General features: G+C 45.4%; 1 protein-coding gene across 5 annotated transcripts in view; it reads left to right on the top strand.

Moving 5' to 3' along the window:
• LOC138751914 (sodium channel protein type 1 subunit alpha-like) overlaps window positions 1–23,397 on the top strand; it is a 299,966-nt gene that overhangs the window by 20,321 nt on the left and 256,248 nt on the right. For all 5 annotated transcript variants that reach the window (XM_069914861.1, XM_069914864.1, XM_069914862.1 and 2 more), the window contains exon 5: window positions 11,153–11,216. In XM_069914861.1, coding sequence (XP_069770962.1) covers window positions 11,153–11,216 — 64 coding nt within the window. The remainder of the gene's footprint in view (window positions 1–11,152; window positions 11,217–23,397) is intronic.

Here is a 23,397-nt window from a genome sequence, read left to right as displayed (position 1 = left end):
GGTGTGGATTGGATATTCCATACAGAATATTTTGGAAGATCAAAAACCAAGAAACCAAGTGTGGAAAGACACGTTGCCCTGAAAGTGAGTCTGGGTGCATACAAGGTCGTGTGGGAGACAGAGGTAGGAGTGGATGGATGCATTTCTGATTAGCAATCTGTGTACCACAGGAATAGGAGCTGGGACCTTTGCTGTTTGTACACTAGAGCAGTTGTTCTCGACCTTTTCCTTTAATCCCTACGCCATCGGTGCTCTGTGGGGTTACTTAAAATGGGATGTGAGTGGGAAGGGAAGGTTGAGAATCACTGCTCTAGACCCAATTGTTACCAAAATATCTTGTTTGAGAAAAATTGTCATTGGCCCATTTCCTTTGGAGTTTTGAAACCGTGCACATAATGAATCCATGAGGGATGATTAAAACAGTGGTTTTCAAACTTTTTCTTTCCACCCACGTCCCACCTTAAGTAATCCCTTGCTAATCACAGAGCACCGATGGCATCGAGATTACTTAAGGTGGGATGTGAGTGTAAAAAAGTTGTGAACCACTGCGTTAGAGACTTGGGAGTGAATGTACGAGCAATGACTAGTAGTGTGGAGTTGGCAGGACGATTGGTGGTATTGTGGATAGTCTGAGTTTGGAGCAGGGTATAGATCAGATGGAAAATGTGGGCAGTGTGTTTGCAGATTGAATTTAATCCCCACAATTCCAAGGCGATGACAGCGAGCTTATTATCATAAACATCATACAATGTACACACACGACAAAATTCTTACTTGCTTCAGCTGAACATATAGTTTTAAAAAAGAAACTATCATGGTAGAATTAAAGAAAATAAATACATAAGGTAGATAGATAATAAACATTCACAGTAATTCTAGAGCAAAATTAAGTGACGTGCAATAGTGGCCACAGGCCTTTTATGGTGTCAAAGCAGTCCCTGATTAGTGTAACAAGCGGAGTTTCAAGAGTCTGATTGATGTTGGAAAGAAACTATTCTTGAACCCAGCTTCTGCCTATAGGGAGCGGCGAGATGAGGTTTGTTACTAGGGTGATGGGGTTCCTTTACGATGTTGGCTGCCTTCTTGAGGCAGCGGCGCCTCACGTAGACGTCTGTAGTGGACGGGAGGTCGGAGCCCGTGATGGACCTGGATGGGCTTTGAGAAGCCACACAGGAACAGGGCCCCATGAAGTGAATGTTGGGAAAGGAAGTAACATTGGAGAGACTTAGAGATTTCTTTTTAAATATTTGTATTAATTTTCAGAAAATACAAAACATTAATATTATTGGATAACTCAGCAACTATAAAACATATATAACACAACCATAATTACAAAATTACATCCAAAAGAATTTTTTTTGTCATGTACAGAGCGATTCCAAACCCCATCCCCTAACCCAAGGTGTCTGACTAAAGAAAAAATGCACTTCATTCATGAAGTAAAACGGCAAGCATCAAAAATGACATTATGTCTAGAGGTTATGGGAATAATTCAGGAATGGTCCCCACAGCATTTGAAACCTCATACTTGAATTATTAATTGAGTAACGGATCTTTTCTAAATTTAAACAGGCTATGTTGTCCGGCAGCCACCGAGCATGAGTGGGCGGGGCAGAATCTATCCATCAAAACAGTATCGCACGTCTGGCAAGGAGAGATGCAAAAGACATTTAATTGAAGCTAAAACAATATCATCCTCTCCAGCTGTACCAAAAAGAGCAACCAAAAGATTAGGGTCTAAATGTACGTTAAGAATTAAAGATAAAGTTTGAAGTACTTTCCTCCAGTATTTTTTTAAGTCTAGGACACGCCCAGAACATATGAATTAAATAATCCTCTTCTCTCTTACATTTATCACAGCAAGGATTTACATCTGAATAGACATAATTTTAAATTGTAATAAATAAACTATGGCAGCCACATAAGGATGTGGTATTAACCAGCTTAAGAATTAGATCCCAAATCTTCTCCGTTAATGAGAGACAAATTTTAACTAAAGGGACATGTCTCAAGCCCACCAACTTATCCGAATGAATGGATATTAAACCTAAAAGAGAATGTTGTAGGCGAAATAATACATCTACAACGTTCGCCCAGGAAAATCAGGTATCTGAGATGTGAGAAAATGTCTGATTTGCAGATAGCTGGAGAAACTGAGTATTCGGTAAATCGAACTTTCCAGAAAGCTGCTTAATTGACGCAAAATGGTTATCAATGAGAAAGATCTTTGGAGCGTTCAATACCCGATCTAAACCATCCATGAAAAACAGGATCCTGTAAAGAGGTTGAAAAAGATGATTGGATAAAAGGGGGCTCGAGAGAGAGAGAGAGAGAGAGAGAGAAACCGTGGTCCAAAACGTTTTGTGAACGGCGCCCACCCCCTTACAGTGGGCCTGACAACAGGATTACCGATTGATTTAGTTAAAGAGAAGGGAATAGAAGGTCTAAGAAGGTTTTTATTTGGCAGAATTCAGTTCCATTGCTACCCACGCTGGACTGTCCATTTGATTATGAAAATGAAACCAGAACATATGCCGACCACCCAGTAGTAAAACCTGAAATTAGTTAGTGCCATGTCTTGGTTCCTTTTAGCTTTAGAAGGTGAACTCTGCTTAGACAAGGGTGCTTACCCTTCCACATCCAATCGAGAGAAGCGAAAAATGATTTAAGAATGAAAATTGGCATAGACTGAAAAAGGTCACCTAGAGATTCCGACCGTACAGTTCCCTGCAATTTGTCATCACAAGACAGTATGATGGCGGAGAAACCATCTGGCCTGACTCCCTTCGAAAGTCTGGGCTTGGAATAGCAGAGACGGGGCATTATTTTGCAGTTTAACAAAACGCTGGTCAGGGTGCACCTTGTGTTTAGCTCCGCTCACCGCAGCATGGGAAATGATGGAGGAGATTCAATTGAGAGTGTATTTGATTTCCCCAGAGTGAAGGATCAGTGGGTTGGGGGCGGAGGGGTGGTGTGAGAACAATAGGGTTGATGGTCAAAATTGTTTTCCCACTGGTGGGGTTATCAAAAGCAAGGGAGCATAGCTTTAAGGTGATAAGCAGGAGGTTTAAATTTAGACATGCAGCATAGTACCAGGCTTTTCTGTCCCACGTGCCCTTGCCTCCCATATACAAACAATTGACCTACAACCCCCTGGTATATTTTGAAAGGTGGGAGGAAACTGGAGCACCCAGAGGAAACTCACACGGATATGGGTAGAACATGCAAACTGCTGACATACAGCTCCGGTTTCAAGCCCCAGTCACTGGCGCTGTAACAGCATTGCATTAACTGCTACACTAACTTGATGCCCTAAAGGGGAAGCTGGTGGAGGAGGTAACAGAGTCACTCCCTAGTTAGGGTGCACCTTGGAGTACAATCACTGTATTTAAGAGACATTTAGACAGGCTCTTAAATAAAACATAGAAATCTAGTGCGCAGTTCAGCCCCTTCAGCCCACAGTGTTGTGCCGAGCTAACAACTTACTCTAAATGCCTAGAACAGTGGTCCTCAACCTTTTTCTTTCCATTCACATGCAAATTTAAGTAATCCCTATGCCATCGTTGCTCTGTGATCAGTAAGGGATTGCTTAAGGTGGGATGTGGGTAGAAAGAAAAAGGTTTGAAAACCACTGTTTTAATCGTCCCTCGTTGACTCGTTATGTGCACGGTTTCAGAACTCCAAAGGAAATGGACCATTGACAATTATTCTCAAGTGAAATATTTCAGTAACAATTGGGTTCTCAACCTTCCCTTCCCACTCAGATCCCACCTTAAGCAATCCCTTACAGAGCACCCGATGGCATAGGGGTTACTTAAAGTGGGATGTGAGTGGAAAGAAAAAGGTTGAAAACCACTGGCCTAGAATTTCTTTACTGAATAACCCTGAATTCTTCTCTGCTCCATGTATCTATCTAACAGTCGTTGCAAAGATCCCCTTGTACCTGCCACCATCACCATTGCTGGCAGCACATTCCACACACCCATCACTCTCTGTGAAGAACCTACTTCTTACATTCCCTCCCTGTACTTAAGACTATCCCTCCTTGCATTAGCCATTTCAGGCCTGCGTTATAAAAGCCTCTGGCCATCCACGTGATGAATGCCTCTCATCACCTTGTACACCTCCATCGCTCCGGAGAGGAAAGACCAAATTCACTCAACCTTTCCTGATATGGCCTGCTCTCCAAACCAGGCAACATCTTTGTAAAATAGGCTGGGGGGGGGGAGGTGGGGGGGGGGTAGCAGGATACAGACCTAATGCAAGCAAATGGCTTGAGTGAAGAAAGGCATGGACGGGACAGGGAGGAAGGGAATGTAAAAGTCACAGGGAGGGAGAAGTAAGGATTGCAAAAGGATTTGTTTTGCCCCTCTCCCTGTGCAGTTCCCTGCCAGAACCTGGGCTATTTTTGGCCGCCATCTCAACACAATAGGATCTTTAGCACTTTTGTTGACGTTTCATTGGCCACGGAATGCGGGGACAGTGAAGCATCCGCATTCTGGGAAGTGATGGGCAGGCAAGGGTGAGCGAATGCAGCACTGAGATGGGCCACCGCCAGGAGAAGGAATGTTCGGAGTTGTTGTGAGCTGGCAGAGGGTCCATCCATGTGTTAGCTGCCCTCGTCCTCCTGGGCCACAGGAAAATCTCCCCCCACTGCAATGGGCAAGGCAAGCTCGAGAGATTGTAAAAACACAAAGCTGGTGAAACTCAGCAGGTCATTCACTGAAGTTTATATAGCAAAGATAAAGATAAATAACCATCATTTCAGCCTTTAAGTTAAAATTTAGACATACAGCACAGTAGCAGGTCATTTTGGCCCACGAGTCCATGCTCCCAATTTACACCCAATTAATCTACATCCCTGGTACTTTTTGAATGGTGGGAGGAAACCGGAGCCCCTGGCAAAAACCCATGCAAACATGGGGAGAATGTACAAACTCTTTACAGACTGCACGGGATTTGAACCCAAGGTCCGATTAAAGGCATTGTGCTAACCGTTAGGCCAACTGTGCTGTCCCTTGAGCCCTTCATCAAGCCACCAACAAAATGTAGACAGGTGACCAAACACAATGGTGTGGGGGGGGCACGGGGGAGAAGTGTGGTCCCATAGGCAGGGAATAATAGGTGGATAAGGGAGGGAGGGCAAACTGGGGGGGGATGGCTCTGTGAATGGAGAGGGTAGGGAGCTGGAGGAAAGAAGGGAATGGGAAGGGAGGGAGAGCGGAGAGAGAGTAGGCCAGTGGAAACCGGAGTAGTCAATGTTAGTGCCATCCAGTTGGAGAGTGTTGCTCCTCTAATTTATGAGTGGTCTCTGTGGGCTCGAGGGATTTCCTCCCTCTTGTTGCTATGTCGTGGCAAAGGGGTGTGGGCTGGTCAGGTCCCCTCCCAACCATCGTATGCCATAGATGCTCTGTGGTTAATAAGGGATTACTTAAGGTTGTGTGTGAGTTGAAAAGGAAAATCTTGAGAACCACTGGCTTAGGAGGTGGAGTGGAGATCCTATTGAGGTGTAAACTCATGAGGGGCATTGATATGGGGAACAGCGATCATCTGTTTCCAGCAACAGGTGAATCTAAGACGAAAGAGTGTAACTGTAAGGTGAAGGGGTGGGATTTAGAAGAGATGTGAGGGGGAAGTTCTTCACTCAGAGGGTGGTGGGAACATGAGCTCTAGGTAAAGTGGTGGAAGGAGGTGCATGAGATTCACTTCAGAAACACTTGGATAACTGTGTGGATGGGGTGGCAGGGAGGGGAGGGGGGAACTGGAGGAGGATGGGCCTCTTGCTGGCATGTGGGACTATAACAGGCTGATCGGCACCTCTGGGCCCGTTTCCGTGCTGTGGAACTCCACGACTCTAACTCTGAAGCAAGCGTTGGTGTCGGGAGGCGACCAAAATGTTGGGTCTTTGAAGCAGGAGGACAAAGCAGGTCTCTCTGAGCACTGAGGTTACAACGGTTCATACCTAACCTGGAGGGGGTTGGAAAAGAGGCATTATTGAGCCGAGTCCAACATGGATGTTGTCATCATCTAAGAACATAAGAAATAGGAGCAGGAGTCGGCCATCCGGCCCGCTCCGCCAATGAGATCAAGGCTGATCTGATGGTGGGCTCATCTCCACCGACCTGCCTTTCCACATTTCCATTAATTCCGCTATGATGTAAGAATCTATCGGACCTTGTTTTAAATATATTTACTGAGGTCGCCCCTCCCCACTGCTTCATTGGGCAGCGAATTCCACAGATTCACCACCCTCTGGGACAAGCAGTTCCTCCTCATCTCCGTCCTATATCTATTACCGTGAACCTTGAGGCTATGTCCTGGTCTCTCCCACCAATGGAAACATCTTACCTACATCAATCTTAACTATGGCTTTCATAATTTTATATGTTTCTGTAAGATCCCCTCTCATTCTTCTAAATTCCAAATGACTCAATCTTCATAGGCTGACCGTTAATGCAAGAGCCACATACGATAAACTTCAGATGTTTTAGAACCGTAACCCACCGCATACGATCCCTGTCTCAGCCGGCCTATTTGCCACATGCTGCACGTTGAAAGAGCCACGGTTTGGCCAACCCTGGGCTAACCTCCTCATCCCCTGGAATCAACCTGCTGAACCTCCTCTGCTCCGCCTCCAAAGCCAGTCTGTCCTTCCTCAAGTCAGGCGGCCGGATCTGCAAACTGCCTGAATTGCCTGATAACTGCAAACTCAAAATGTGTAGGAAAGGAGAGAAACCTCTGCTTTTCCTTTGACATTTTTTGACCATCATTTTGGCTTGAAAAAGCCCATTGATTTCAGCTGAAGAATGTGCCTTTAATTAGAGTAGAAATAGAAGTGCACTGATCCACACAAGCCAGCAGATGATGCAGACTCATCCATCAGTGCAGCTCTCTGATAAATCAATGGATTACGTCTTAAATTGGAACCTTATCAAAATGTCCCTAATCTGTTTCCATGGCGGATTGTGTTCTACATTCTCCCCGTGAAGAGATACCACAATATTATGATTATCCCAATGTCGTCGAATGCAGCCAATCCCATCAGGGCTTTCTTTGATTCATTCAAGGGCACAGTGGCCCTCATGACTAGAACTCATGGAGGAATGGGGAGGGGAGGTCATGCAGCAATTACATGGCCCAAACATTATTTTTCCTAAAGACACAGCATGGTAGAAGGTTTTCCACCCCATGAAACCCATGCAGCCCAATTACACCCAATGTACCCGCTGACTCCATATTTTTTTGAAGGATGGGAGCTGCTGGAAGCGCCAGGGCAAAACCCACCCAGATTTGGGACCTCATGCAAACCCTTTACAGGACAATGCCAGAATCGAACCTGGGTCGCTGGTGCTATAATAGCATCGCTCTCACCCAGTGGTTCTCAACCTTTTTCTTTCCACTCACATCCCACTTTAAATAATCCCTACGCCATCAGGTCCTCTGTGATTAGTAAGGGGTTGCTTCAGGTGGGACGTGACTGGGAAGAAAACACTTGAAAACCACTGTTTTCATCATACCTAATTGACTTGTTTTGTGCACGGTTTCAGAACTCCAAAGGAAATGGGCCACTGACAATTTTTCTCAAGCAAAATATTTCAGTGACAATTGGGTCTAGAGCAGTGATTCTTAACCTTCCCTTCCCACTCACATCCCACCTTAAGCAATCGCTTACTAATCACAGAGCACCGATGGCACAGGGATTACTTAAAGTGGGATGTGAGTGGAAAGAAAAACGTTGAGAACAACTGCTCTAACCGCTATGCTAACCATGATGCCCATAGAGCCACACAGCACGGATGAGACCCTTTGGCCCAACTCATCCACACTGACCATGCTAGCCTACATTTAGCCCATATCCTGAGCCCTTCACACATTTGACCAGATGTCCTTTGGGTGTCATAACTGCGCCTGCTGCTGTAGTTTCTGGGAACTCGTTCCAGAGGTGAGTGTCAACATTTGTTGTGCACTTTGGGTTGGCAGTGTGCAATGTAGAAGGGGGCCGTACAGCCCATAGCATTGACGATCATAAGATATAGGAGCAGAAATGGCCATTCAGCCCATTGACACTGCCCTGCCATTCAATCATGAATTGATCCATTTCCCCACTCAGCCCCACTGCCCGGCTTTCTCCCCATAAATTTTGATGCCCTGGCTAATCAAGAACCCTATCAATCTATGTCTTAAATACACAGAATGATTTGGCCTTCACAACTGCCTGTGGCAACAAATTCCACAGATTTACTAAAGAAATTCCTCCCCATCTCTGTTCCAAGTGGATCCCCTTGTCCAAGACTCTAATACCATGGGAAACAACCTTTATATATCCTGTAAGTGAGGTCATTGTGCTGCTGGAGGGCTGAAACAGGCCGCCTGGAGTCCAAGCACCTCTCTAATCCTAATGCTTTGGATTGGCTCTGTTAGACATGCTCATGACCCATTCTGCTTCGGCTTGGGTGCAGAAGGAGATTCGGAGAGAGGGAGGGTGAGAAGTGCTGGAGGGCGAGAGAGAAAAGAGTGATATGGCTAGAGAGGCGGAGGAGGAGAGACTGGTAGGCAGAGAGACACTGGGAGTGGCGCACAGCCACGCAGTGAGGAATGGCTCTGGGCAGCATGGTGAGTATAGTGGACAAAGAGCCAGCGAATCCACCAGTGTCCGTCAGGAGCTGTACATTATCCTCGTGTCCAATTGGGTTTCCTCTGCCTGCTCCGGTTTCCTCCCACCCTTCAAAAATAGACTGGGGTTGTAGGCTAATTGGTGCATTTAGAGGCATGGGGTTGTGGGCCGGAATGACCTGTGCTGTAAATTAAAAGGCTTTCTTTTTTTTAAAAGAAGCTCTCCAAATGGGCTCCGGTTGATTACTGTTAGATGTTGAGCAGAATTAGACCATTCAGCTCATCGAATCTGCTCTGACATTTGATTCGTGGCTGATGTATTTTTTCGTCCTCCACAGCCGTCTGTGGCTGCAACTTTCCACAGATTCACCACCCTATTACAGAAACCATTAATGCCTACAGTTCCTTGAGCCCACTCCTCCATTCGGTGAGATCCAAGTTCTCTTTGCTGCCGGTTCCCCATCACTTCAAACTTCAGCGTCAGTGCAACAGCTCCCACCTCCCACCCTCCCTCTGGAAGCTCTTGTCATGATAAAGATTGCAGCTTGAACCTCGTTAAACTTCACTATTACTGAATTAAATGTATTTACCCCAGTGTATGGAGGGGCCAGATGGAATGCTCCACCTCCATTTATCCTTTTCAAATAGCAGAGATAGAATCGAGGACAGACACATTAACTCAGCCAGTGTTCACGTCAAAAATATTATTTTTGTCTTGAAGCCTGAAAGAGCTTCCTGCACATCCTGAATCCCTTTACTGTTCAAGTTTATTGTACATAGAGTAGAAGTTCGAAAATCCAGACCGCTCAGGGATTGCATCTGTCTGTATTTTTGGATTTTCCTGATTCTCGGGCAGTATTTTTAAAATTCAAATTAATGGAGGAATAAAACAGAGACGAACAACTATTTTGATAGATTATTCATTAGCAAATGCAGCATGCTTCATTTATCAAAACGAGCAGTTTTAAAGAAAAATAAAGTGGTCGTTTGTTGTCGCAGTGAATCTTACGCACGCACGCACGCACACACACGCACACACACACACACACACACACACACACACGCACGCACACACACACACACACCCACACACACACACACGCACATACACGCACACACACACACACACACACACACGCGCACACACACACACGCGTGCATGCACGCACGCATGCACACACACACAAACACACATACACACACACACGCACACACACACACATACACACACATACACACACACATGCACACACACACGCACACACACACACATACACACACACACCCACACACACACGCACCCACACACACACGCACCCACACACACACACATACACAACCCACACACACACACACACACACACGCACCCACACACACACACACACATATACACAACCCACACACACACACACACGCACCCACACACACATACACACACGCGCGCGCGCGCGCGCACACACACACACACACACACGCACCCACGCACGCACCCGCGCACTCACCCATACACACACCCACACACACCCACACCCACACCCACACACACACACACACACACACACACACACACACACACACACATCCCCCCACACATACATCCAGGCACGCATGCACACATGCACCCAGACACTCACCCAGCCACGCAAAAGCCCACTAAAATTTAAAAGTTTGACTGGATCTTTGGGCTTCTGTCACACAACTGAACAAAACAGACTATCTCCAGACCCTCATGCACACACACACTGACACCCAGTACACCTTACAGACGAACTACATGGTGACAGAAAGTAAATATACATTTAAAAAATATGATTATTCCAATATTGTCGATTAATTCACGGGTGTCTAGGATTGTTTAACAGTCTCACTGGGAAAAAGCTATTCCCCAGCCTGGCAGTCCTGGCTTTTATGCTCCAGAACTTCTTCCTTGAAGGCAGTGTCTCAAACATACTGTGGGTTGGATGGTAAGGATCCTCAATGATTCTCTGGGGCTTCTTTAAGCACCGCTCTCTATTGTCAACAGAGCAAAGGGAGACCCCAGTGATCTCTGCCATTTTAATCACCCTCCGTGCTGACCTCCAACCTGATGCTTTGCAGCTGCCATACCACACTGTGATGCAGCCAGCCAGGGCCTTCTCTTGTGCTCCTTTAGAATGTTATTACGATGGTGGGCGGTAGCCTTGCCCTCCTCAACCTCCGTAGGAAATGAAAACCAGGCCCAGAGTTTTAGAATTTCATCCTCCCATCGATACAGCATTCTCATTCGTACTTCTCTTCACAGATTTGTCTTTGACCAGTGCTTTGGCAAATATGGTCCAATATGTTGCTTCATATCAAATCTTCTTTTCCCAGGACCCTTGATTTTTTTAAAAACTGCATTAAAGGTGTTATATAAATGTAAAATGCTGTTGTTAGTCCAAAAATGCTTTACAAATGAACTGAAGAATTTGATTTAAAGAATAAAACTCTCTCTTTTTTGTCAGTACATTTTCTGCAATATTGTGCACTAATATCACGTTTAACTTTGTTAATGCTTAGAAAACCATTTTTATATCGAAGGACACAAGGATGCCTTACTTTGTGGAAACAACTCAGACTCCGGGTAAGTAGAATCATCACGTTGTTCTGGTCTGTACACTCGTAAAGGCAATGTTCAGAGGTTGGCCCAGGCCAACTCTCATTGGGATGAATCTTACTGTCGGGCAGGTCAACAGGAAATGCTGGAAAGATTCAGCCATCAGCATCTGCGGAAAGAGGAACAAAGCTAATGCCTCAGTTCGAAGACCCTCCAGCCCCACTTCAGGTCTTGATCATGATAAGGCTACCTTTGCTTCTCTTCCAGTAGCTGATGAAGATCTTTCACCCGAAATGTTAACTCTCTTGGTCCCCCTCAGTAGATAGTGGCCAACTTGCTGAATAATTGACTGCATTTTCCATTTAAAAAAAACATTCAGTTCACAAGATCACGAGATGGAGGAGCAGAAGTAGGGCCATTAAGTCTGCTCTGCCATTCTATCACCCTCCCACTCAAGCCCACTCCCACCCTTCTCCTTGTCACTCTTGATGCCCTAATCAAATACCAGTCAATCTTTGCTTTAAATACACCAAACCTCCACAGCTGCCTCTGGCAACACGTTCCACACACTTACAACCCTCTGGCTAAAGAAATCTTTCTGCAATACTGTTTTAAATTGACACCCTTTTATCCTGAAGTTAATGCCATCTTGTCCTGGACTCCCCTACCATGGGAAACATCCTTGCTGCATCTACTCTGTCAGCATTTGAAATGCCTCAATGAGGTCCCCCTCATCTTTCCGTATCCAACGAGTACTGTCCTAGAGCCCGCAATCGTTCCTCATTTACTAACCCTTTCATTCCTGGCATCATTCCAGTAAATCTTCTCTGAACCCTCTCCATCTCCAGCACATCCTTTCCCAAACAAGTCGCCCAAAACTGTACACAGTCCTCCAAGTGCAGTCTCACCAGTGCCCTTATAGAATCTCAACATCACATCCCTGCTCTTATACGCAATTCCTCTGGAAATGAATGCCAACATTGCATTCGCCTTCTTCACCACCGCCGTAACATGGAGGTCAACCTTCAGGGTATCCTGCATGACGACTCCCAAATCCCTTTGCACCTCCAAATTTTCAGTTTTCTCCCCCTCTAAATAATAGTCTTCCCATCTATTTCTTCTACCCAAGTGTATGACCGTACACTTTCCAACATTCTCCTAATCTGTCCAAGCCTTTTCGACTCCTCACCACCACCCCATCCCCCAACCCACCATCCATTTTGGTATCATCAACATGTGCATTTTTAAAAAATTTGTTTACTTCCTGCTGCCAATCTTTGCAAAGGGTGATGCGTCTTCAAGAGAAAATAAGGTTGTAGAAATGAACCTTAGAAATTTAGAATAAATCTCCTCTTTAAATACCCCCAGTGAGCAAGCCCTGCTCCTTCCTGGGGTGGTGAATTCCAGAGATATGCCACTCCCTGTGAGAAGTTCCCACTCACCGCTGTTTTAAATAATCATGCTCTAATCCAACTATATCCCACTGTTTGAAATTCTCTGGAAATACCTTGATCATTTTATCTTAGTTCTTCACGACGCTTCTAAAAGATGAGGCTGGCACCGTTGCCGTAACGATCGGCGCAAGGCCTTTACAGTGCCAGCGGTCGAATCCCGCGCCGTCTGTAAATAGTTTACATATTCTCCCCGTGTTTTCCCGGGGTGGGGGGGGGGCTCTGGTTTCCTCCCACTGTTCAAAACCTACAGGCAGTGTAAGTAAATTAGGCAGGATGGAATCGTGGGCCGAAATGGCCTGTTGCCATGCTGCATGTCTAGATTTTTTAAAAATTGCCATTTAGATTTATAACCCCTCTGCTAAACTCCAAAACTACTTTCACTGCTTGTAAAAGTTTTTTTTTAAAATGACGATTCTCCAGTTTAATGTTCACCTTTAATATTCGGCAATAGGACTGAATTCCATATTTTACATTCCCCAGCTATTAATAGAGGGACTAACAACAGAGAGGGCCTGACAAAAGAGTTTGGACGTGAAACAAATAACAATCAGCTGGTAGAAGTCAGTGGAAGCCAAAGAATGGTCAACACTCTAAGATCTGAAACAAGAGCTCTGTTTCTCTTTCCACGGAGGTGGCCTGAGAACTCCCAGCATTCTCAGCTTTTTGTTTCAGATTTCCAGAATCTGAATGTTGCTTCCCCCCCCCTCCCCCGCCCTTGCCCTCTCCATTAACAGTTCTGACCAATTTTCTTTTTTGACGAGGACGGGAAAGTACGCAGTTCGTTAATTCTCTTCAGGCCTCACTGCCCGACAAAAAGACCCAAGAATCCTTTATCGTCATGTAACAGTCTAGGACACGTAATGTGACATGAAGCTGGCTTCTGCCTGCCGCCATTGGTGTCACCCGGCACCCCTTATGGTGTGTGAGAGAGAGAGAGAGAGAGAGAGAGAAAGAGAGAGGCAAAAGGGATTCCCTTCAGCGTCACTGGGTGCCCGTGGATTCGCCTCCAGCACCCCCACAGCCTCTGTAGCTGTACGGGCTCCTTTTCAAACCATCGGCCACCCGAGATCCAGATCCAAACCTCTGATACATGGGGAGGCCTTCAGAGCCTGAAGCCCCTTCGGGATCCCTTCTTTCCCTCAGTGCCCTCTCGGATCCCGGTTCCGATACCTGGTTCCCATGAGCCAGTCTGCAGAGCCTGTGTGGGACCCCCAACTGCAAGTCATCCAAAGCCTCTGTGGGTCCCTCAGCCGCTGAGCCCCTCACTGTTCCACCACCCTTGCAGGGTGGGCTTCTCTGCTTTTTTATTGAAAATGTTATTTATTGATCATAATAAATCATACAGTAAAAATACAAACAAATGCATAATATTTTACCCCATATAACCCCCCATTCCCCCCAAACCTAACCCACCCACCCTTCCCAGTCCCCCTCTAAACTACCCCAAAAGAAAGAAAAAAGAGAATAGAAGAGGAGATTGAATAATATAACAGCCTTCAATCATTGTCAAGGTTTGGGGCAACACCATCAATTGTGGGGAAAATAAACTACTACAAATTCAACCCCATATATTCCATATACAGGTTCCAAGTTTTAACAAAGAAGGAATAATTATTACGTCGATTATACGTTATCTTTTCCAAAGGAATACAAGACCTCATTTCCAAATGCTACCGTTGAATACTTAAATCAGTCTCGTGTTTCCAAGTAATTGCTAAACATTTTCTAGACACAGCTAAGGCCAATCTCAAAAAAAAAGCAATTTGAAACTTATCTAATTTTAATTCCAAACTCAATTTCTTAATATAACCCAATAAGGATCAAGTGAAATTTAAAATTTAAATATAGCTTCTAAAAATTCCTTAATTCTATTCCAAAAAGGGTTTCACCATCTCACATGACCAAGTAAAATGTAGAAAAGAGCCAACTTGCTTGTGGCACCTAAAGCATAAATCAGAAGAAATAAGCATATTTCCTTAATTTCTCTGGACGTAAGTATAACTGGTGAAGATAATTCTAATGAACCGATCCGTACCTTACATTCACAAATTTAGTCATACTGTCCTCACATAGATTCATCCAGTCATCCTGAGAAATAGATATAGAGAAATCTTTTTCCCATTTTAATTTAGATTTATAAACATCCGGCTTGAACATTTTAGGTAATTATAATAGTAATTATCATTTATATGAATTGAACTATTTACCTTTGTTGTCTAAAATTAAATATGATTTAAATCGGTGGAAAGATTTACCTGTAACATTAATAGGACGTAATTGTGTTAAAATGAATATCATTCCCCATATTTAATACCTTTATCACTCTATTCCTTGTAAGATTCCTCAAAATTTTTTAAAAGATTTGAATGTTTCGGTGAGGAAATTTTTGTGGAAAGGTAAAATGGCAAGGGTATCATTGCAGAAATTGACTCGGAAGTACGCTTTAGGAGGTCAGCAACTTCCTCATTTCAGCATTATTACGAATCGGCGCAGTTGAAATTTATTAATAGGATGTTTGAAGTGGATAAACCTTTGATATGGGCTAATATCGAATTATCTCAGATTGGTGAGTAGAGGATGGATGAGTTTATTTATAAATGGAATTCCCAGTAATTACAGAGTTATGATTTGCCAGTGTTGAAACATTTAATAGAACTATGGACTGAGAAGAATGAAATTATAGGTACTGAAGGTAAAATTTCAGATAAAACTCCTTTGTTTCAAAATAAGCTTTTTCCTTTTTCATTTAATAATCAATTTTTGAAACTGTGGGAACAGAAAGGGATTAGATTGGTAGAAGATTGCTATGAAGCTGGATATTTTATTTTGTTTCAAAGAATGAAAGAGAAATATGAAATATCTTTGAATACTTTGTTATCTTATTAGTTTAAGTTAAAGCATTATTGCTGGATAATTTTGGGTGCATATTATGGTTACCTAGGCAATCTAAGTTTGAAATCTTACTGATGGTGGTAAGAAAGGATTTACATCTGAGATGTATGCTTTATTGCTTCTCCTTCTTAACAGGAGGGTGATTCTTCCTGTTTCTTATTAGTTCTCCTGGCTTCCCCTTCCTGAAGTCCACAATCATTTCCTTAGTTTTACCGATGTTGAGTGCAAGGTTGTTGTTGTGTCACCACTCAGCCAGCTGATCTTCGAGATTCTTTTATTGTTATTGTAATAAAACAGATGTAATGTTACACAAAATCGCCTTTCTTCCTCAAACTTTTTCTTTCCATTCACATCCAACTTTAAGCAACCCCTTACTAATCACAGAGCACCGAAGGCCTAGGGAATACTTAAAGCAGTGTGTGAGTGGAAAGAAAAAGGTTGAGAACCTCTGGTTTGAATAAAAATACCATCTACAAATTTTCCAATGACACCATGGTTGTGGGCACATTCACAGATAGAGCGATAACAGGCCCTTTCGGCCCATGAGCCTGTGATGCCCAATTCCACCAATTTACCTGCAACTTTGATACGTATTGAAAGGCGGCAGGGAACTGGAGCCCCTGGAGGTAACCCACGCAGTCGTACGAACTCTTTACAGACGGCCCTGGATTTGAGCCCTGGTCACCGGCGCTAAAACAGCGTTCTGCTAACTGTGCCATCCCCTTGAACATCCCACATTTCATCCTTAACCCATGTCCTTGTCTGACCCAACCGAGGAGAGAGAAAAGAAAGAGGCAGATGCAGTTACAATTCACGAGCTCATGAAGAGTGGGATAAATGTAATGGCTTTATCAGCACAGACCAGTGAAGCTGCGTGGCCCCGTTCTCTGTTGTATAAGCACCAATGAACATCTCCCTAGCTGGTGGCCTGAGATAAGCTGACACACCAGACAGATTTTCATCTTGGTTAGTCCCCGTTTCCCCCTCCCCCCCCTACTCCATCCCCATGGCTGAGTGCCTAGCGTTCTTGATTCTAGAACACGAAAGTTTGCAGATGCTGGGGGTCCAATGCAAGACATAAAGGTGCCAGAGAAACTCAGCAGGTCACGCAGCGTCCACGGGACGTAAAGGGTTGGGGCCCGGGCCCTTCGCCAGGGACCAGCAGAAGCGGGCAGGCCCCTGAGTAAAAAGGAGGGATGAAGGCGTGGTGAGAGGAGCACAGGCTAATGGGTGAGAGAGGTCAGAGGTGGATACAGGGAGAGGAGCACAGGCTAACAGGTGAGAGAGATCAGGGGTGGATACAGGGAGAGGAGTGCAGGCTAACAGGTGAGAGAGGTCAGAGGTGGATACAGGGAGAGGAGCACAGGCTAACAGGTGAGAGAGATCAGGGGTGGATACAGGGAGAGGAGTGCAGGCTAACAGGTGAGAGAGGTCAGAGGTGGATACAGGGAGAGGAGCACAGGCTAACAGGTGAGAGAGATCAGGGGTGGATACAGGGAGAGGAGTGCAGGCTAACAGGTGAGAGAGGTCAGAGGTTGCTACAGGGAGAGGAGCACAGGCTAATGGGTGAGAGAGGTCAGAGGTGGATACAGGGAGAGGAGCACAACCTAAGAGATGAGAGAGGTCAGAAGTGGATACAGGGAGAGGAGTACAGGCTAACAGGTGAGAGAGGCCAGAGGTGGATACAGGGAGAGGAGTGCAGGCTAACAGGTGAGAGAGGTCAGAGGTGGATACAGGTGGAAGGGTAGAGGAGAGAAACAAATGAGAAGTGATGGAGGGAGGTAATAGCTTTCTGCTAGGAGAGGGAAATGACAGATTAGTTAGTTACAGGGGTGTATTGGGGCAGCACTGGCTTGTGGGCCAGAAGGGCCTGTTACCGTACTGTATCTCTAAATTTTAAAAATATCATCTGACTCTTCATATACAACATTTCTTTGGACCAACACAGTGTTCAAACATAATTCACGTCTTGCAGCACATAATAATCACACACACACCAACTATAATCCAAAATAAACATGTATAGATATTCTGGAAAGAATTTACCCAATTTTATTACTAAGAGCCCTAGGTTACAGGCTATAAGGTACTTCCTTGCTGCGGCCTACAGGTACATTCTCAACCTTTTTCTTTCCACTCACACACTGCTTTAAGTATTCCCTAGGCCATCGGTTGTCTGTGATTAGTAACAACAGTATAAACACCAAAGAAGAGGTACAAGGATTGCTTAAAGAAATCTCTTGGTGCCTGCCACATTGACCACCGCCAGTGGGCTGATATCGCCTCAAACCGTGCATCTTGGCGCCTCAGTTTGGCGGGCAGCAACCTCCTTTGAAGAAGACCGCAGAGCCCACCTCACTGACAAAAGGCAAAGGAGGAAAAACCCAACACCCAACCCCAACCAACCAATTTTCCCCTGCAACCGCTGCAACCGTGTCTGCCTGTCCCGCATCGGACTTGTCAGTCACAAACGAGCCTGCAGCTGACGTGGACTTTTACCCCCTCCATAAATCTTCGTCCGCGAAGCCAAGCCAAAGAAAAAAAAATAAATAAATAAATTGAATTACCACAATATGCCAAGAAACCAAAAGAGAGATAATAACAGTTTAATAAATATTCACTGCATACAGGTCAATGGTAAAATAGGGGGGGGGGGCATTAATGAGATTTGATGGGGGTGTACAAGATTATGAGGTGTATAGATAGAGTAAATGCAAGCAGGCTTTTCCCACTGAGGGTGGGTGTGAAACAAACCAGAGGACTTGGGCTAAGGGTGAAAGGGGAAAGGTTTAGGGGGAACTTCTTCACACAGGTATCAGTGGGAGCAGTGAAACGAGCTGCCAGCCAAAATGATGAATGAAGGCCCAATTTTAACATTTGGGCAGGTACATGGTTGGGAGGGGTTTTGATAGAGATGGCCTGGCTGTAGGCCAGTGGGACTAGGCAGAATAATGCAGGGGCCAAAGGGCCTGTTTCTGTGCTATAATGTTCTATGGGTCTATAATGTGTGGAGAATGCAATGGAATCAGTTCCATGATTCTTGTGAATGGGTTGGCATGGACCTGAAGGATCAAAGGGCCTGCTTGTTTTGTTACTCTCTAACTGCTATGGATCTTTAATCAATTCTTTCTTACTCAGTAAGGATGGGTTAATTGGAATGGGAGAGTTGGGTCCAGAAATTCTGGTGTGTTAAATTTAATAATCTTTCTTGAAGGCTGTAATGTAATAAGCACATTGCTGCTTGGCACATTATTTGTGGTTGAAGTGGGACTTACAGATTCTATGAAGCAGCAAATAATGGCACTTTAGTCAGGACCAATTTGCTGGCAGCCAGCATCGATCGATATCTCAGCTAATCAACACACGCGCCTAATGTAACACTGTTTGGAGAGTATTGATTGAAGTGTGACTTCAAACAGAAGCCGGAGTGGAGGCCCAGATTGCAGACGCGAACCTTCTCTTGTTCCGGGTTCCCCTCTCCCTTTCGAGACCGGGGATTTCCTTGATAGTGTAGACAGCAGGGTCAGTGAAGGAAGGCCGCAATTCATCAGAACAACGGGCTCCTGGCCGGCGTTGCCATGGTGACAGGATCTGCCTTCGTCCGAGCGATGATTGTGGGCTGTGCTAGCTGTCGGTGGCACAGAGAAAGCACAGATCCTTATCGCAGTCAACTGGGTTTGCCTTTTTCTGTTTTAATTTACTTTATCATTGTCTGGTTTCCAGCACTGATGGGAATTGGTAGATTCCAGATAAATGTATTATCTGGTTGCTTGAGATTGCACGTTGCATGGATTGCGAACCAATGGCAAAGTGCGCCAATTTTAAACTTCTGCTTTTTTACCTATATAGTTTCTGCAATTTTATTTTTGCCGGTTACTTAAGGCTGCCGTTTGCTTGAATCCCAAATAACAGGGGCTTTACTGAATTCGTTTTTGCATTGACACCTTTTCAGACGGATGACATATTATGAGTGCTTCCCTTTAAAAACTTTCCCCAGAGCTCTTCTGTGGCCAAAACACTTCATTCTCCATGGAAGTGCCTGATCCATTAAGACCTTTTATGAGGCCAAATTAAAAGATGGGTGTCATAGCTTGGGTTATAAGGAGAGATGGGATAGGCTTGGACTCTTTCCCCATTGGAGTGTATAAGCTGCATGGATGACCTTATAGAGGGTCATATGAGATAAAGGGTCACTTTAGCAGAGAATAACATTGTTCCTCAACATACAGCACAGTACAGGCCCTTCAGCCCTTGATGTTGAGTTGACCCATATATTCCTTTAAAAAAATACTGAACCCTCCCTACCCCATACCCTCTATTTTTCATCCATCCATGTGCCTGTCTAAGATTCCCTTAAATGCCCCCATTGTTTCAGCTTCCACCACCATCCCTGGCAAGGCATTCCAGGCTCCCACAACTCTCTGCATAAATAAACTTACCCCTGATGTCTCCCATAAACTTCTCTCCCTTCACTTTGTACTTATGCCCTCTAGAGTTTGCTAATCTTGCCCTGGGGAACAGGTGCTAGCTGTCCACCCTAGCTATGCCTCTCATAATCTTGTAGACCTCTATCAAGTTTGCTCTCATCCATCTACACTCCAAAGTGAAAAGTCCCAGCTCTGCTAACCTTGCCTCAGAAGACTTATTTTCCAATCCAGGCAACATCCTGGTAAATCTCCTCGGCACCCTCTCCATAGCTTCCACATCCTTCCTGCGATGAGGTGACCAGAATAGAATGCGTGGTCTAAGTGCAGGGGAGTCTAAAACCAACAGGACAAAGGTTTAAAGTGAGGAGGGGTTAAATTTGAAAGGGATCTGATGGGCATGTTCTTCGCACAAAGATAGATAAATACATCGGAAAGGAACCCCATCGCCCTGGTCGCAACCTCAGCACTGCTTTAGAGCAGTAGATACAGAAACCTGAAGACCAACAGCTCCAAGTTCAAGGACAGTTTCTTTCCAACAACTATCAGGCTCTTGAACCTAACATTGGTTCATAAATCACACGCTGCTCCCACCAAAAAGAGGACCGACTGCTCTTACGTGAAGTCCTTTTATTTGCACGAGGAGAGCTATGAATATTTATTATCCTTTTTTAGTGCTGGACGATGTCCAACTCAAACTGAAACTCTACTGCTTGCACCTGATACCATCCCTCCATCCCCTTCATATTCATGTCTCTATCCTCAAACAACTACTGCTTCCACCACTACCGTTTGCAGCCCTCTCTGGGCGCCTACCACGCACAGCATCAAGTATCTGGCCTGCACATCTCCTTTAAACTTTCAACCCTTCCCCTTAAATGAAAGTATTGGGGAGGGACACAGCACAGAAGTTGCCCGCTGAGTCCACGTTAACCACAGGCACTGTCCTTCATTAATCCCACGATTTTTTTTAAACTGCCGTCGGATTCTCTACCACCAAAGGCAGTTTACACTGGATCATAAACTTTCCAATGAGCAAATCTCCACGCAGGTAATATCTGAGGTCTGGATTGAACTTGGTGACGTGAGGTTCTCCTCCCCACGCGCTCGTTGATGCATCGAATAACCAGACAGCACAAAGTGGCAACCTCTGACGAATGCTTTCCTGTTAAATTCAACAGTACAATGCATAACGGGAACCCCTGGAAATGGCTTAGCCCCATCTCCCTTTTTAACGAGCGTGCTTTGCGGGGACACGTGCATGCGCAATAGCGTTGTGGCGAGCACAGAGGGGCTGCAGCGGGTGCAGACAGCCAATCAAAGTGGCTGTCTAAATGATACCACCTGCTGGCCTGGGTTCCTTTGTTCAGTGATCCTCAATCTTTTTTTCAAACCCTCTCACATGCCACCTTAAATAATCTCATACAAACCACATACCACACCTATGACATAGTAAGGGATTACTTAAGGTGGCATGTGAGTAGGGAAATAAAAGGTTGAGAGCCACAGCCTTGGTGTCATCAGAACTTCCTTCAGGTATCAGGGTAGACAGGGAAGTCAAGAGAATTATATTCATGGGGGGAGATTAGAACTACCTTCAGCAAAGTAGTTCCACCAACTTGTGTCCACCATAAGGCAAACAAACCGTTGCCCTGACCGTTGCCCGGTGCACCTGACAATAGGAGAAAGAGAAGCAAAAGAGATCCCCTTCAGATATGCCGAGTGTCCGCGGATTCGCCTCCAGTGCCCCTGCAGCCTCTCCAGCTGCACCGACTCCTGTCTGATCCCTTGGCAACCCGAGCTCCAGATCCAAACCTGCAATACGATCAGGAAGCCTTCAGAGCCTGAGGCCCTTTGGGAGTCCCTCTTGCCCTCAGCACCCTCTCGAGTCCCGGTTCCTGTAATTGGAGAGTTACAAGTCGAGGGAGAGATTAGAACTTACTCTAGCATTCGCCAACATTCGGGGCCCTTTCAAGTGAAGCAACACTTTGTTTGTGTATCTGTGGGATTTATCTACTGCATCCGGTGCTCCTCCCTATGTGGCCTCCTCTACGTCGGAGAGGCTGAACTCAAATGGGAGATCGCTTCACTGAGCACCATCACTCCATGCGCGTCAGTGACAGGGATCTCCCAGTGGCCAACCATTGCAATTCTGCACCCCATTCCCGCCCTGACTAGTCTGTCCATGGCATCACGTACAGTCCAAAACTACCTGAAAATTGGAGGAACAACACCTAATTTTCCCTCTGCCCCGAACCTGATTGCATTAACATCGACTTCTCTGGTTTCTGCTGGCCCGCTCTCCTTTCTCCCTCCCTTCCCATTCCCTTCGCCTTCTTTCCTCCTGCAGGGAACTGGGATTCACCAGTTGGCCGGCTCTGCGCCCCCCCCCCCCCACCACCCATCTGCTCACATATAACCTTGGTTTCCTGTCTAAACCTAGAACCCTTCCGAAGACCACTGTGAGACCCTACCCTTATTTATAAGCTAATAAAATAGTTTGTTCTGAGAGCTTTTATTCACACTGCATGTTCAGCTCTCTCCGCCTTTCCCCGCTCCATTCACAGAGCCATCCCTCCTCCTCCTGTTTGCTGGTGTGCCCTCCCTCCCTTATCCACCCATTACCTGTGAGACTGTGCTCCTCCCTCTGCCCCTCTCCCCCCCACCACCCCTTAATTTTGTTCGGGAAGCTACTGACATTCTGCTCATGCCTTGATGAAGGGCTTGGTTATGTGTCTTTATCTTTGCTGTATGCAGCACACTTTTTGGCCAGCTGAGTTTCTCCAGCATCGTGTTTTCACTTCCTCAAACAATCAGAGCCAAAGTCAGGGAATATCTCAAGATTTACAGTTATGGTCCGTCCTTTGGTCGACGGAAACTGAGAAGCGATTAAACTGAGATACAGATGAGATATCCAGGTAGGGTGAACAAGGAGAATATATTTCCCCTGGTATTGAGGTCATTTAGTTGCTTAAATGGTGGTCGGATGAGATGGATGTTGAGGAACAATATTTCACCTGAGGGTAGTGAGGTTGTGGAACTCAAGATACAATTTATAGTCATGTAATAAAAAGTGTCATGTTACACAAAATGACCTTTTATCTATTTCAAGGCAGACAGACGGATTCCCCATTGGCAGAAATTGCCTAAAGCGTCTTTTACAGTCAGTGAAAGAGAAGCAAAAGGGAGTCCCTGAGGGTCCGTGGATTCGCTTCCCGCAGCTCGCACAGAATCCGGTCCAAGCCATCAGCCGCCCAAGTTCCAGATCTGAGCCTCTGACACAATCAGGGAACCTTTCGGCGCCCTCTCGCGTCCTGGTTCCGATACCCTTTCAGCCAGATAAGAGTCAGTCTTCAGCCTGGTGGGGAGAGTGGCCAAGACCATGGACCTGAGATTGCAGTTGAACTTGGACAATAAGGTCTACCAATGCTGGGGCCG

This window comes from Narcine bancroftii, chromosome 1, assembly GCF_036971445.1.
Source record: "Narcine bancroftii isolate sNarBan1 chromosome 1, sNarBan1.hap1, whole genome shotgun sequence".
Lineage (NCBI taxonomy): Eukaryota > Metazoa > Chordata > Chondrichthyes > Torpediniformes > Narcinidae > Narcine > Narcine bancroftii.
The sequence above is the reverse complement of the archived record's forward strand: the minus strand, read 5'-3'. Positions and strand labels throughout refer to the sequence as shown.